At 39.8% G+C, this 12,912-nt stretch overlaps 2 protein-coding genes across 2 annotated transcripts; one reads left to right on the top strand and one right to left on the bottom strand.

Annotated features, from left to right (window-relative positions):
- Positions 1 to 2,137: 2,137 nt before the first annotated feature.
- LOC103979790 (lysine histidine transporter-like 8) lies at positions 2,138 to 5,279 on the top strand. Its single transcript, XM_009396006.3, has 5 exons — positions 2,138 to 2,611; positions 2,928 to 3,061; positions 3,894 to 4,321; positions 4,424 to 4,555; positions 4,665 to 5,279. Exons 1-5 carry the CDS (start codon positions 2,166 to 2,168, stop codon positions 5,148 to 5,150), a joined length of 1,626 nt encoding a protein of 541 aa, XP_009394281.2. The 5' UTR covers positions 2,138 to 2,165; the 3' UTR covers positions 5,151 to 5,279.
- A 562-nt stretch (positions 5,280 to 5,841) lies between these two features.
- Positions 5,842 to 11,815, bottom strand: LOC103979791 (uncharacterized). Its single transcript, XM_009396007.3, has 9 exons — positions 11,572 to 11,815; positions 11,284 to 11,454; positions 11,030 to 11,127; positions 10,183 to 10,273; positions 9,883 to 10,077; positions 9,539 to 9,795; positions 8,334 to 8,424; positions 8,035 to 8,251; positions 5,842 to 6,290 (listed from the first exon to the last, which is right to left on the bottom strand). The coding sequence occupies exons 1-9, from the start codon at positions 11,788 to 11,790 to the stop codon at positions 6,079 to 6,081; spliced, it is 1,551 nt and encodes a 516-aa protein (XP_009394282.3). The 5' UTR covers positions 11,791 to 11,815; the 3' UTR covers positions 5,842 to 6,078.
- Between the last annotated feature and the right edge of the window lie 1,097 nt (positions 11,816 to 12,912).

The following is a 12,912-nucleotide window of genomic DNA, read 5'->3' as shown; positions in this document are numbered from 1 at the left end:
TATGGAAGGAGAGAGAGAGAGAGAGAGAGGAGCGATAGCTCTCGAGATATTATTCTCAATTTGTTTGGTTAAATATTTAAATCTGACCCATAATTGATCATTAATTTCATTGAATTTGAATTGCTAATTCAAAAATATTTAAGCCTAAGTTAATTATTATAGGACATTTTCACATGTTTACGTCGATCCAATATACTGACACGTCTCACACGTTTACGACGACGATCCAAATCTTTGTCTACTTTTGATCTAAGATCGCTTGAAGTCTTCGTAAATTATTAATGTAACTCAGCTAAATTGTGATAGTTTCATGTTTAACATAAAAATATTTAAATTTAAGTTAATGATAGTATAGACTCTTATTCAATCCGACTATAGAGCTAAAAACAACACTCAAGATGTTCCTATATGAACTCGAATTTGTGATCTATCACATATCGAATTGAATTCAAACTTTAAGCAATTATGATCGAATCGAAACTCACAGCAATGATTTGACAGGGACCGATCCTGGAGCCATAACCATTCTGTTCCCTCTCATCGACGTGAAATCTCAAGAACGACAACAGGTTAAAGGTGGTAGTGGACAAGTTAGATGGAGCACGAAGGTCTTGTCCCAATCCTGAGGAAATGGGCGAGATGGTTCAACGACTTGAAGAGACCACAACAAGTGACATGTTTGGTGCTCGAATCTTTTCTGCAGCGCTCCGCTGGTCCCTGAATGCTTGGCTTCATCCTGAAGCTGTCTTCTTCGGCTATCTCAGCTGGTTTATCATCTCGAGTTACACGGATTAGCATGATCTTAAGCTACGACATGCCCGAGCGACATAAGCTTGGTCTTACTTAGATCGATGGAGATTAGGATGAAGTACATGGTCTCTTCTCACAGGGAGACATGATTGCACTAGATTCTTATTCTCTTCTCCTTGGCTTGGTCGGCAGGTGGGCTCTCCTCGGAGAGCTCGGTTCCATGTTTCAGCAAGAGGACACAGTCCATGTCACGATCTTGGCAGGTGGGGCGACTTTGGTTTCGGAGCTTGCATTTGGTTTCATCATGTTCACAGCAGCTGTTATACCATTCGATGTGGCTTTTACCAGGAGGATATGATGATCGAGTGTCATGATCAATGTTCCAATAACTGGGAATATATATTAGTAGTTTAGAGGCTGTGAGATGCGTTACGTTGTGTTGCTGCTTCGCACCGGATGTGCAGTGTCTTCACTGTTCCAGTCTAGCGATTGATGAGTCCCCACCGGTGCTTACAGATAACAGTTACTTCGTCCATTTAATTACAGCTCCATGCGTACGACAGCTTTGGTCCCAAAGTCATCAAAAGTAGTGTTCAGCAATAGATAATTGCTGTGCAGCAAAAGAAGAGATAGAGATGGATGGATGGATGGATGGAGAGCGAGTGAGAGTGAGAGTGAGAGTGAGAGGGAGGGAGGAAGGAAGACGGCCCAGGAAAGTGCTTCGGATTTAGATAAGCACACTGCAGCTGGAAAAAGATGAGAGAGAGAGAGACAGAAGACGGGCAGGTGCTGCTTTCAACGACGCCTTGGGTTTCTTCTTCTCTTTCTTCACGGTCGCACACTCTTTCGGAGAAGGGACTCTTTCAGGGTGGGCGAAATTACCAGGGTAACCTTCTCCTGCGGATCTTTGTTGGTGCGTTTTGGCAGCTTCCGAAGGGCATTATCGGTATTTATCTGCACACCAACCTTGGCGATCGGGCCCTCCTCGTGCCCGTCGACCTCCTTTTAGTACCAAATAATTGTGACTCGAAATTACGCTTTAGCCCTGCGATGTATCGTTCGACCTGTTTGGATTGTTTCCCTCTAACCCGTACCCGAACCCGATAAGAGGTTTAATTCGAGACTGGTTCTTCTCGTCGCATCGAACTTGGAATCGTATCGGTTTGATTCCGATGATTGCTGACCCAAACCGGATTCGACCGAGCCCGAGTTCGATCCGACGAGCTGCTACCCGTTTTGTTTCTTCAGATAACGTGGAATGGGGAATCCAATGCGGTCATGTGGGCATTAAGATTGAATTACTGGTTGTTAGAGGGACAGGTTGGTCATTTTATAATGTAGTGAAAAATTGGAAGAAAAAGCAATAAAAATGGACTGCTGCTGCCTTCTCGCACGCTCACTCACGCAGCTCACCGATGGAGGAAAGAGGAACGGGGGCGGCGCCCGGGCTGGAAGCGGAGCTGGTCTCGATCCCGGCGACCCCGCGGGGAGTCTCGACGCCGGAGACGGTGACCCCGACCGGCCAGCGGTCGCCGCGGCCTCCTGGACCCGGCGGCGGCGCACCTGCAGCCGGGCCCAACTCGGTTAAGTCGTGGACTCCGACGCCGGCGATGGTATCGCCGCGGTTTCTGAGCCCGTCGATATCTTCGACGGTGGGGACGCCCATGAAGCGTGTGCTGGTGAACCTGCGCGGCTACCTTGAGGAGGTGGGCCACCTGACGAAGCTCAACCCCCAGGACGCCTGGCTCCCCATCACCGAGTCCCGCAACGGCAACGCCCACTACGCCGCTTTCCACAACCTCAATGCCGGCATCGGCTTCCAGGCCCTCCTCCTCCCCGTCGCCTTCGCCTTCCTCGGATGGTCACCATCTCTCCCCTCCTCTCTTCCGCTCTACCTGCTTGATACTGTACTATCTCTTTTGGGTCTCATTACTGCTTGCTTTGTACGACATTATAGCATATCGTTGGCATGCATTGGGTACAATGTGGTGGAAACTGGTTCATCTGCATGGAGAATTAACCATCCATTGATCTGTAGAGAACATCACCTTTCCTTCTGGTCAAGCTTGTAATCTTATTCCTGTCCTTGACCAGAAGATGCCATTGTTGAAGAGAATAAGATGGCTGTCACATGTTTCATTGTATGCTATTCTAAAGCTTGATGACTTGGATTGCAGGAGTTGGGGCATGATAGCTCTGACCATTGCTTACTTTTGGCAACTTTACACTCTCTGGATTCTGGTTAAGCTACATGAAGCTGTGCCTGGCAGAAGATACAATAGATATGTGGAGCTTGCACAGGCTGCATTTGGTGAGGCTGCTCTTCTCCTTCATTCTTTTTGACTTCATGAATTGAATATAGATAGCTAAGATCACATACAGGTATGTGGGAAATTTTTTGATGTCCTATTACCATGTTGATTTCATATTACAACCAAATTTATGTTCATTTCCCTGTAAACATGGCGGAGATGGACAAACTTCTTTTTCGGAGATTATAATTGTCTTGAAAGAATCACATTTATCAAATACGAAGTCCCAATTTGTTGCAGTTCTTGATCTGCATTGTACCATAATATGTTGAGCAGCTCAATCTTGAATTATTTGTTTGGAAGAAAAAATTATAATAGAGTGAAGAATCATATTGTTGACATGCTGTATACATTATCGCTACCTTTGTCTACAAAAGTGTTGTGTGTGGTGTAAAGGTGGTTAATTCTAACAGAAGTTTCGATTAAAGTTTACCTACTTGTTAAAGAGACATTTAGCAGCACATTCCTTTCGGTGCTTGTTGAAGCTTCTTCAGCAAATATGGGCTCTCTTTATCATGGTTATCACATTGTGCCTAGGCCATGAATTACCTGAAGCGTATCGAGAAAAAGATGGCAGTATGGCCTGCAAAATGAAATATTCTGAAATGCCAACTAAAGGAGATTTTGTTTATTGATATTAATATTATATTGCGAGCCACAAATTGGATCCATGAACATTTGAGTATTTCTCTATCATGAGCCTAACTTCTTCTTACTTGGGGAATAAAAATGTCTGCTAGAGGTATAGAGATGTCGTAATGTTTGTGTATGTACTAAAGTCGATGTTTCTGGTTTTCACACTGCTAATAAGTAAATTATCTTTTTCTTCAGGAGAAAGGTTAGGTGTTTGGCTCGCCTTATTCCCAACAGTTTACTTATCGGCAGGAACTGCGACTGCACTGATTCTAATCGGAGGGGAAACAATGAAGCTCTTTTTCCAGATCGTCTGTGGATCCCTTTGTTCATCAAACCCGCTTTCAACTGTCGAGTGGTATCTTGTATTCACAATATTGTGCATTGTCCTGTCTCAGCTTCCAAACCTCAACTCCATTGCTGGGCTCTCTCTTATCGGAGCCGTAACAGCAATCACTTATGCTACCATGGCCTGGGTCCTCTCGGTCAGTCAAGAAAGGCCACCTTCCATCTCTTATCAGCCCCTGGCATCCACTTCTTTCGGTGCCACAGCTTTTTCAATCTTGAATGCCCTCGGCATAATAGCATTTGCATTCAGAGGACACAATCTTGCTCTAGAGATTCAGGTATTAGCTCCTGATCTCAAATATTAGTATGCCAAACTGAGCTTTGGTTAGCTTTCACCACTTTCGATTGGTTTATGAAATCTGCTGTTACTTGATATCCAGGCAACAATGCCATCGACCTTCAAACATCCTGCACATGTTCCAATGTGGAGAGGAGCTAAGGTTGCTTATCTTCTTATAGCCTTGTGTTTATTCCCTATCGCCATTGGAGGCTTCTGGGCCTACGGAAACCTGGTAAGTATAGTATCATAGCCAATATTGTGTTTAGAAGAATCTGTGATGGTATTTTCCTTCAAGGATTTTGTATAGTATGATATGATCACACTTTGGTTACATCTTCCAGATGCCAGCAGGAGGAATACTGAATGCTCTTTACGCCTTTCACAGCCATGATATCCCTAGGGGACTTCTGGCAACAACATTCCTCTTGGTGGTGTTCAATTGCCTCAGTAGCTTCCAGATATACTCCATGCCTGTGTTCGACAGTTTCGAGGCAGGTTACACCAGCCGAACGAATCGACCCTGCTCGATTTGGGTCCGATCTGGGTTCCGAGTCTTCTACGGTTTCATCTCGTTCTTCATCGGGGTAGCACTGCCTTTCCTCTCTAGCTTGGCTGGCCTTTTGGGTGGTCTCACTCTCCCTGTCACCTTTGCTTACCCTTGTTTCATGTGGATTGGTATAAAGAAGCCTCAGAGGTTTAGCTTCAGCTGGTATCTTAATTGGAGCCTTGGCATCATCGGCATGGCTTTCAGCTTAGCCTTATCTGCAGGAGGTGTTTGGAGCATGGTGAACAGTGGGCTAAAGCTCAAGTTCTTTAAGCCTAACTAGGTTCCTAAAGTTTTGATATATGGCATAAAGTCCAACAAGTATGTTGTTGTCATCCTCAAGGTTTGTCTTTTAATGTATTATTATGTGTGATGGATGCTTGTTTCTGAAGTCATAGCTTGATAAATTCCACTTGATTTGTCTCCACAAACCCTCTTCTAAAATTTAAGAAGGAAGAGCTAAAATTTGGAGATTGAGAAATTTGGAATCTTTTACCTGATGAGAAGCTAAGAAAGGCTGAGAAATCTTAAAACAAAGAACAGGATATTAACTGTCTGTCTAGAAATAAAAAAGCAGCAAACTAAAAGCAGTAAAGAATATCTTAAGCAAAGAATCATATAATAACCTTTTTGAAAAGGAAAGAACACCAAACAAAAGGCAGTAAGCATAAAACATCAACATCTGAAAGCAGCATTCATTTATCCAGATGCAGAACTGATTAAAGGAGCCAGTTGAGTGCAACAAAAATTACCTCCAACAGCAGTTTTGATCAGCATTCTCATCTTCTGGGAAACAATTAGTTGTTGTTTCTTAGCCTGTATCACTGTATGTGATAAAAGCCATAGAGCTTCCAGTCATCTGTTGCATGGTGCAATGAAAACCAACAGCTCATGTTGGATGCAAAATGCAAAGATCAAACATCATAACTGGCAGTTCAGCCAGGTTAGTCAAACGGACCACCATCTTTGGAATGCAAAACAAAAACCAGTCTCAAGATCATCATATGTTTACACTAGTTATAAACAAATATCAAGAAGATCAAGTGTTGGCACAACACTACATAAGCTACAATGATATTTAAATGACATCAAAACAAAACCTTGCAAATATATATAATCCACAGCTGGCTGAGGGTTAAAGCAGTCAAATAAATTCAATCTTGATGAGCGAACCCTACTGAATTAGAAAAATTATCCATTGTTCATGAATATCATACAGTTGGCATGGAGGTAGAGAGAACCACATATGTCAGGTAGTGAAGAGCATCCTGAATCTTCTCCACAGCACTGGTTTGGCCAGCTCGGAAATGGTTCGTAATAACATTTGCCTTTTCTTGAACTGAAGTATGCGGGAGGCCCACTTGTTTATCAGAAGAAACACTTTGTTTGACTGTCAGATATGCTTCTAGTATGTCTGAGATTCCTGAAATAATAATATGCACAAATTTGATTAGAAAATCCAGACAAGTTGGAAAAGTAACATACAATGCTGCCTGCATTTGAAAATTAAAAAAAAATCTGGTGCATGTGCAAGTCTTTTGTTGCATTCCCCTTTTTTTACAATGGAAACAAACAAGTGCTTCCACATATGACAGAAACAGCCAGATAACTGTACATATTGATTTAAGCTTGTCTGAAATTGACCTAATATCAGATAAGGTTCTAAAATCTTTCAAATCTTATGTAGGAGACCCAAAAACCAAGATTCAGACATTAAGGTTGATTGACAAACTTTAAAGTTTAAAACTGTCTCCATATAAGAATTATCGTCATACCTTGAGGCCCACCCAATAAATCATCCAAACATGAATAGTCCAATTTTCCTACATCACTCGGTGTCTGTACCACTTGATGGATGGTAAAGGTTTTGGAACATTAAATTTTCACATGAGATGCTTTACAGCATGTCAAACCACATCAATAGTAGGATTAATATACAAGGACATAAACCTTGTCTTAGGTCAGCTATATATCAGGTCAATTTCTAAATTCAACACAACCTAGTACAAGATACCTAAATTGGAGATCCAAACATGATATGCATTCTCCAGAGTGTCTCCATAGAAAAAATCATGATATTGAAGCTCATTTGCGTATCCATTACCTTGTATCAAACGAAGCAGTATGTTATTGCATAATTTTTTGCCACTTAATGAGTGGGCAAATGAATTTGAAAACTCATGATCTTTGGTAATAGGAGCACTTCAGCAAGGGTAGAACCACATCAACAATTTAGTATCGATGACTTTGAAACCAGTGTTAAAATTTTCACTGAAACCAAGAAATCCCACTTTTTGATCAACCTGTAAATATATGTATATCAATATATTCACACATATCCAGACATGAATATATACATATAAATATGTATATCAGTATAGTCACATATGTACAGACATGCATATACACATATAAATATGCACAATAGATAAACATATTTTTACATGGACCTGTAACCATCACTACATAAGCCTTAACCAGAAAATTCTGCAGGCATCATCAGCCATTGTTGTTCGATCAAAGAGTCTGTCAAGGAGTAAAAATACCCATTGTACAAATATGTCAAAAATTTTCACAGCACTGCTCTCAATGTTCTTTTTGCAGGCAATGACAAATTTCATGGTGTGCAGTAACTCTCCTCCTCTCATTTCATAAAGGAGATCAGGAAACATCTGCCTTATTTAGTCCAAAATAGGATCGGAAAAAAGAAAATTAGAACAAGCTAGTGATACTTTTGGTGCTAGTTATTGTCACAAGGATTTTACTCATCCAAACTACCAAAAGGATTTCCAACTATGTTTCGTTTCTTATTCACTTATTGTCACACACACCCTGAGCTAATAGTACAGCAGATTTACCCAACTAAGAACACACATGCAACTGTATAAATTGATATTCAAAAATTGAGTTTATGGATAGATCAGAATGACGTACACTAGTCCTGATGGTTACTTATTTTATCAGAAAACAAATGATTCTGAAAGAGACTAGTGTTTTAAAGCATTTGTTCATTACAGAAAACAGTAACAAGAAAATTTATATTTAGGTAGCTTCAAAATATTGGTACCTAAGTAGCGAAAGCCAAATACTAACAAGTGTTCTCTGGAGGAAACACATACACCAAGTTCAGCAAAAAACAAACTTGAACTCCCACATAAATCACTCACCTGTAATAAAACTATTAGAAACCGTTTCCATGTCTCCAGTCATGGACTGGGCCTTGTATCTTATAACCTTAGCTTTTAAGGCAGAATCTTCAGGCCAATCAATCTTCAAAGAATCACCGCTTATTTCTTCATTCTTTGCTTTGTTTGCACTTGAAATGACTGATTTTCCAAGAGCCAGAATTTGAGATATTGCAGAACAACAGAGTTCTGACAATCTCTGCATTCAAAATGCAATGAATTGATAAGTACAACATAAAATGAGTACCATAGAAAAATAGTTCCTCATTTGATCTGCATACATGGATACACTCTGAGTGGACTGTCTCAAGTCTGTCAGTAGCTCGCTGAATTATATCATTTTCAGTAAGTCCCCCAAGAGAAGATGTGAACCTGTACAGAAGAAATTCCCTTTGTTATTCAGAAAAAATAAATTTTAATTTTATAGAATCCATACATTGGTGGCATGGACCATAATACTAGTAGCGGCTTCAGACTAAACTAATGTTTCATTTTTTAAAGAAACAAAAAACATGATGATGCTAAAACAGAACAAAAGATGAATCAGTATAAATTGCAAAGAATCTATTGACAACAGAGCAACTTAATAAAAATTAAAAACAACGAAACAAAAAGCATATAGGAAGCAAGCTTAAATATTGCAAAGAAGATCGTCTTCTCATATATGTTCGTAACATAAGATTGTAGCTAGAGGTATTCTATTGAATTAACTAATGGCACATTATGATGATTGATCAAAATTAAGGTTTAACTGAAACCATCTTTTTTGCTCTTTATAGTTTCCTATTCAGTTCTCCCATATTAAATTCTAACTGAATGATCCAAAAGAAACAAATCTGAATCTAATTGTTATAGGGTAAGAGTGTGCAACCAAAACTTCCTTCTCCTTCCCCTTCTTCTTATCCTTCAACTCCTCTTCCTTTTTCTTTTTTATCCCTCTACCAAATTTGCAGTGGAAAAGCTTTCTGAGTCCTAAATTGCCAAAGAAGTGGTTTTAGCAAACCCTAATATCAGAATCAGCGGCTAGTTACAATTCAAACCAATCGGCTAGCTCAAGAAATGAACCAGTATATGGTTTAAAACAACATTGTGGCTTGCAGGGTGTCTATTAGTACACCGTACGAAGTACAAACCAATGTAGCTTGCAACTTTGCATCTCAATCTATGGCTGCATATGTACCATCCAATTCAGTCAAGGTACCATAAAATTAGAAAACCATGATGATACCCTGTCCTTGTCATTTCTATATTTAACTAGTTCCCTTGCTAGTGACATACTCCTGATATCATGTTTTGTATGCCTTTATAATCCTATGCTACTTTCAACAAGTTATAATCGACAATTGTGCAGGCCGCAGGGTATTAACTGCAGTCGAGAGAGGCAAAAAGAACAAAGAATCAGATAACCAGAATGAGAGCATTAGATAGTAACAGGTCTATTTGTTAGCAACATGATAAATAAGTTCCCTATTGACTTTTGTATTACCCTGCAGCAATGTCAGCAGCCCTTTTGACACTCGAGTCACATAACCTTTTCATCTCAGTATCACTGTCACCAGCTGTTGTCTCAATAACATTTCCTATATCTGGATCAACTCCATTTTCTTCAGCGATGGTGCCCAGACTGAAGAATTTCTGGACCTGTAGCAGTTTAGCATTATAGAGGGATTTCTGTTCTGCCAAAAGTTTTGTTTTTCGCCTGTTAAATAGTAAAACATGATGACTTGACAGTGCTTCCAGTTCCTGCATCCAAATATTTAATGAAATTTATGAAAAGTCAACTGCAAGTATAAACCACTGAAAAGAAACCCACGGAAGATAGAGTAGTACCTCAAGAAGATCAGGACCTCCATAAATGTAAAAGCACCTGTCAAACGTTACTTCCTCAAACTCTTCTTCGTCAGCTTGTTGGTTAACGGGGTCCTTCTCAACTTCAAGACCAGTCTCAACAATGAGCAGGTCCATCGTCTCTTTTCCAACCCGCTCAAGGACTTCCATTCCCTTTGTTGTAAAAGTCTTCCCAGTCTAATACACAGAAAAGAAAGAACAAAATCATACATCTGCAGAGACCGATACATAAAGAAAACACTATCGATGCATGTTATGGTGTTTGTTAACATAACAGGATACCTCAATAATTGATGGAGCAAGAGAAGTGGCTTTGCCAGGCAGGTCTCCGTGCTGTATGGAATCAGCAAGATTTGCAGCAGAATGCTCCAACCTGAAAGACATAGCTTCAAGTCAAGTGGATAAACTGACTGAAAATCAACGTAAAAGGTCCAAATGGTTTCCCTGTTTAGAAAATAACAAAGTGGAACAATATATGAAAATACTACTCAGAATTGAAAAACTAATAAACAATAAACATCTAGAAAGCATTGTACTAATGATATTTATGTGAATTCAGACAGCACGTTATAAAACTTCAAAACAACTCACGGACATAACTCGCTAGCCTGGAAATCAAGGATGGTTACAAGTGAAAAACCGAAAATATAAGTTGGAGTATCAACAAGTTCACATCGATAAACTCAGTATAGCCAAGAAACAAAATTAATACAACCATCCTGACAATAAATGCTGCACACAAAGCCTGCGGTCATTCACTCTCCAAGTGAAGGGCATGGAAAATATCAGGTTGTGCCAGCAAAAGGCAGAATAAAGCTGGTTTAACTGAAGTAAATTGGTCATCAAACAATAGTAGCCAAAATTAAAATCTTTTTTTTCCCTAGTTAGATATGATGCCTCTTTTCCAATTTCTTTATAATGTGCTACAGCATGGAACGCCACTAATTTTGTAACAACCTCATGCACCAATCAGAAGGGTCATCAGAAAGTGTCATAGTATCATTTGCGATGAACTCATCAAAACCAATTAGGATCTCTCTCCTTCAAGGAACATTGAGTTTATACTTGTAATTGATCCTGTAAATTGCCCTACGCAACCGACGGAGGTAGAGGAAAAGAAACACCATACCTACCGACCAGCCTCGAACCCCCCTTCCAAGCATTACCCAATGCACTCCATGCTCCGAAAGCAAAAGTTTCCACTGAATTGTCCAATACCTTGAGACCCTACATATCATGAGATCAAAGATGTCAAGTAGACAAGCCCCATATAATAACCTTCCATACATGAATACACGGAAAGAACCACCACCAAAGGAACGTCCAAGAAAGAGACACATGTGAATAACCATTGCAGTGGGGATCCTCTAACATCTAACTCACCTGACCGAACAGAGAATCCTCACTGGCTTTCTCCAATCTATCCAACGCGGACTTGCGAAGTTTATTGTTCTCACTTTCGTCTTCTCCCCCTTTGCGCTCTTGCTCTTGCGCAGCATCAGGGTCCATGCTCTGCAAGTCGGTGGTGCCCGCGTTCTTGATGGCTTCAACTGCCTGATCCCGAACAAGAACAAAGCAATCCTTTTACTACGATTCTTCGCTTCTTTTTCCTTTGAATCTAAATTTGAGATGCAACAGTAGACCGACGATAATCGGTAGAAGAGCACCAACGTTTATGGAGATCTCTTCGGCGGCCTTCTGGAGATTCGAGAAAATGGAGAACGAGGAGAAGCCCCAGCCGCCTCCGCCTTCACGCGGCTTCTTTTCTTGGTTCTCGGGAGGACACTCGTTACCCTCCTCTTCCTCCATCCGCTCGCCGTTTCCGGTCCACCTCCGACCCGACTTCTTCCCCGTAAAGTAGATTCCTCTTCCCCGTCTCCGCCGAAGCATGAATCGCCTGCGAACGCACTGGACGGCGATGATGAGGGGGTTCACTGGATCCAACGCGCTAAATTGATCATTACGTGATCGATGGACGGTCAAGATTTCGTTTTAGGAAAAAATAATATTTAATGGAAACGTATTTGCATTATGGAAATATTATTTGCGCCGCGAAATACCTAATAAAAGTTTTCTTTACCGTTTATTTATTTCATTTTTGTTCGCCTTACTAATTTTTCAATAAAGATTCATTATAATAACCATTTCAATTAATTTATATCTATCAATAAACTATAAACACAAATAATTTTTTTGAGTTTTGCAATACTTCACCATCGATGCATATGTCTGATTACGAGTTTTTAAAAATGATTTAACAATAATTGCATGAATAAATCAATCGTATATAGATCACAACCTATTTTATAAAATATGTGTTTTAAATGGTTGACCCACTCGTTCACTACCGAACCAAAGTTTGATACATCGTTTGATACCAGATTTATAGATTGAAAATTTCAAATATAACACGATCGGTTATTAATAGTGACAGTCACTATTAAGTATTAATCGAGGATCATCTTATCTTGGTATCATGAGAAAAATATCTCATGTGTTCTTACTCGAGATTTGAGAGAGAAAAAGTTCTTCGGAAAAATCTAATTACAACAAGACTCGAATAGAAACCATACGAGTCTAATAGTTCCATGTCTAGTATATAGTCTCTGGGATATTAGATGACTAACGGATTATAGATACATAATAATTGAGGATAAACAAGTCCAATGAATTATCGTTTGAAGATTACAACATAGTGACTTAGTACGTTCGTAGTCGATGAATAATAGAATGAATTATTATGGAAATAATAATTTACTAAATCAGAAAAAAAAATCTTATAGGTATGACTCTCGATGTTTGGTCCATAGAGACATACACATATGGTATCAAAGATGATGCTCACAATATAAGGGTGTCAATGGAGTCAAATAATTAAAATTTTGATAAGAAAATATAGTACAAACACTCATATCATCCAATTATCTTAATTGAAATCCTAAACTTATCCGAATCCGCGTTTGGAATGTGATTTGGATCGTAGGTGGATGCAATGCATATGATAGCACTCCT

Source organism: Musa acuminata, chromosome BXJ3-3, assembly GCF_036884655.1.
Source record: "Musa acuminata AAA Group cultivar baxijiao chromosome BXJ3-3, Cavendish_Baxijiao_AAA, whole genome shotgun sequence".
Taxonomy (NCBI): Eukaryota; Viridiplantae; Streptophyta; class Magnoliopsida; order Zingiberales; family Musaceae; genus Musa; species Musa acuminata.
Note: the sequence above shows the minus strand (reverse complement) of the source record. Positions and strands in the feature narration are given on the sequence as shown.

What these genes read in the sequence shown, in the direction of transcription:
- LOC103979790 (XM_009396006.3), top strand. Translation starts at nt 2,166, where the DNA reads ATGGAGGAAAGAGGAACGGGGGCGGCGCCCGGGCTGGAAGCGGAGCTG. An exon ending in GCTTGCACAGGCTGCATTTG is followed by an intron (nt 3,062 to 3,893) that starts GTGAGGCTGCTC and finishes CTTTTTCTTCAG; the next exon opens with GAGAAAGGTTAGGTGTTTGG. An exon ending in ATCTTGCTCTAGAGATTCAG is followed by an intron (nt 4,322 to 4,423) that starts GTATTAGCTCCT and finishes CTTGATATCCAG; the next exon opens with GCAACAATGCCATCGACCTT.
- LOC103979791 (XM_009396007.3), bottom strand. Translation starts at nt 11,790, where the DNA reads ATGCTTCGGCGGAGACGGGGAAGAGGAATCTACTTTACGGGGAAGAAG. An exon ending in GGTTCGAGGCTGGTCGGTAG is followed by an intron (nt 10,274 to 11,029) that starts GTATGGTGTTTC and finishes TATGTCTTTCAG; the next exon opens with GTTGGAGCATTCTGCTGCAA. An exon ending in GAGGTCCTGATCTTCTTGAG is followed by an intron (nt 9,796 to 9,882) that starts GTACTACTCTAT and finishes ATTTGGATGCAG; the next exon opens with GAACTGGAAGCACTGTCAAG.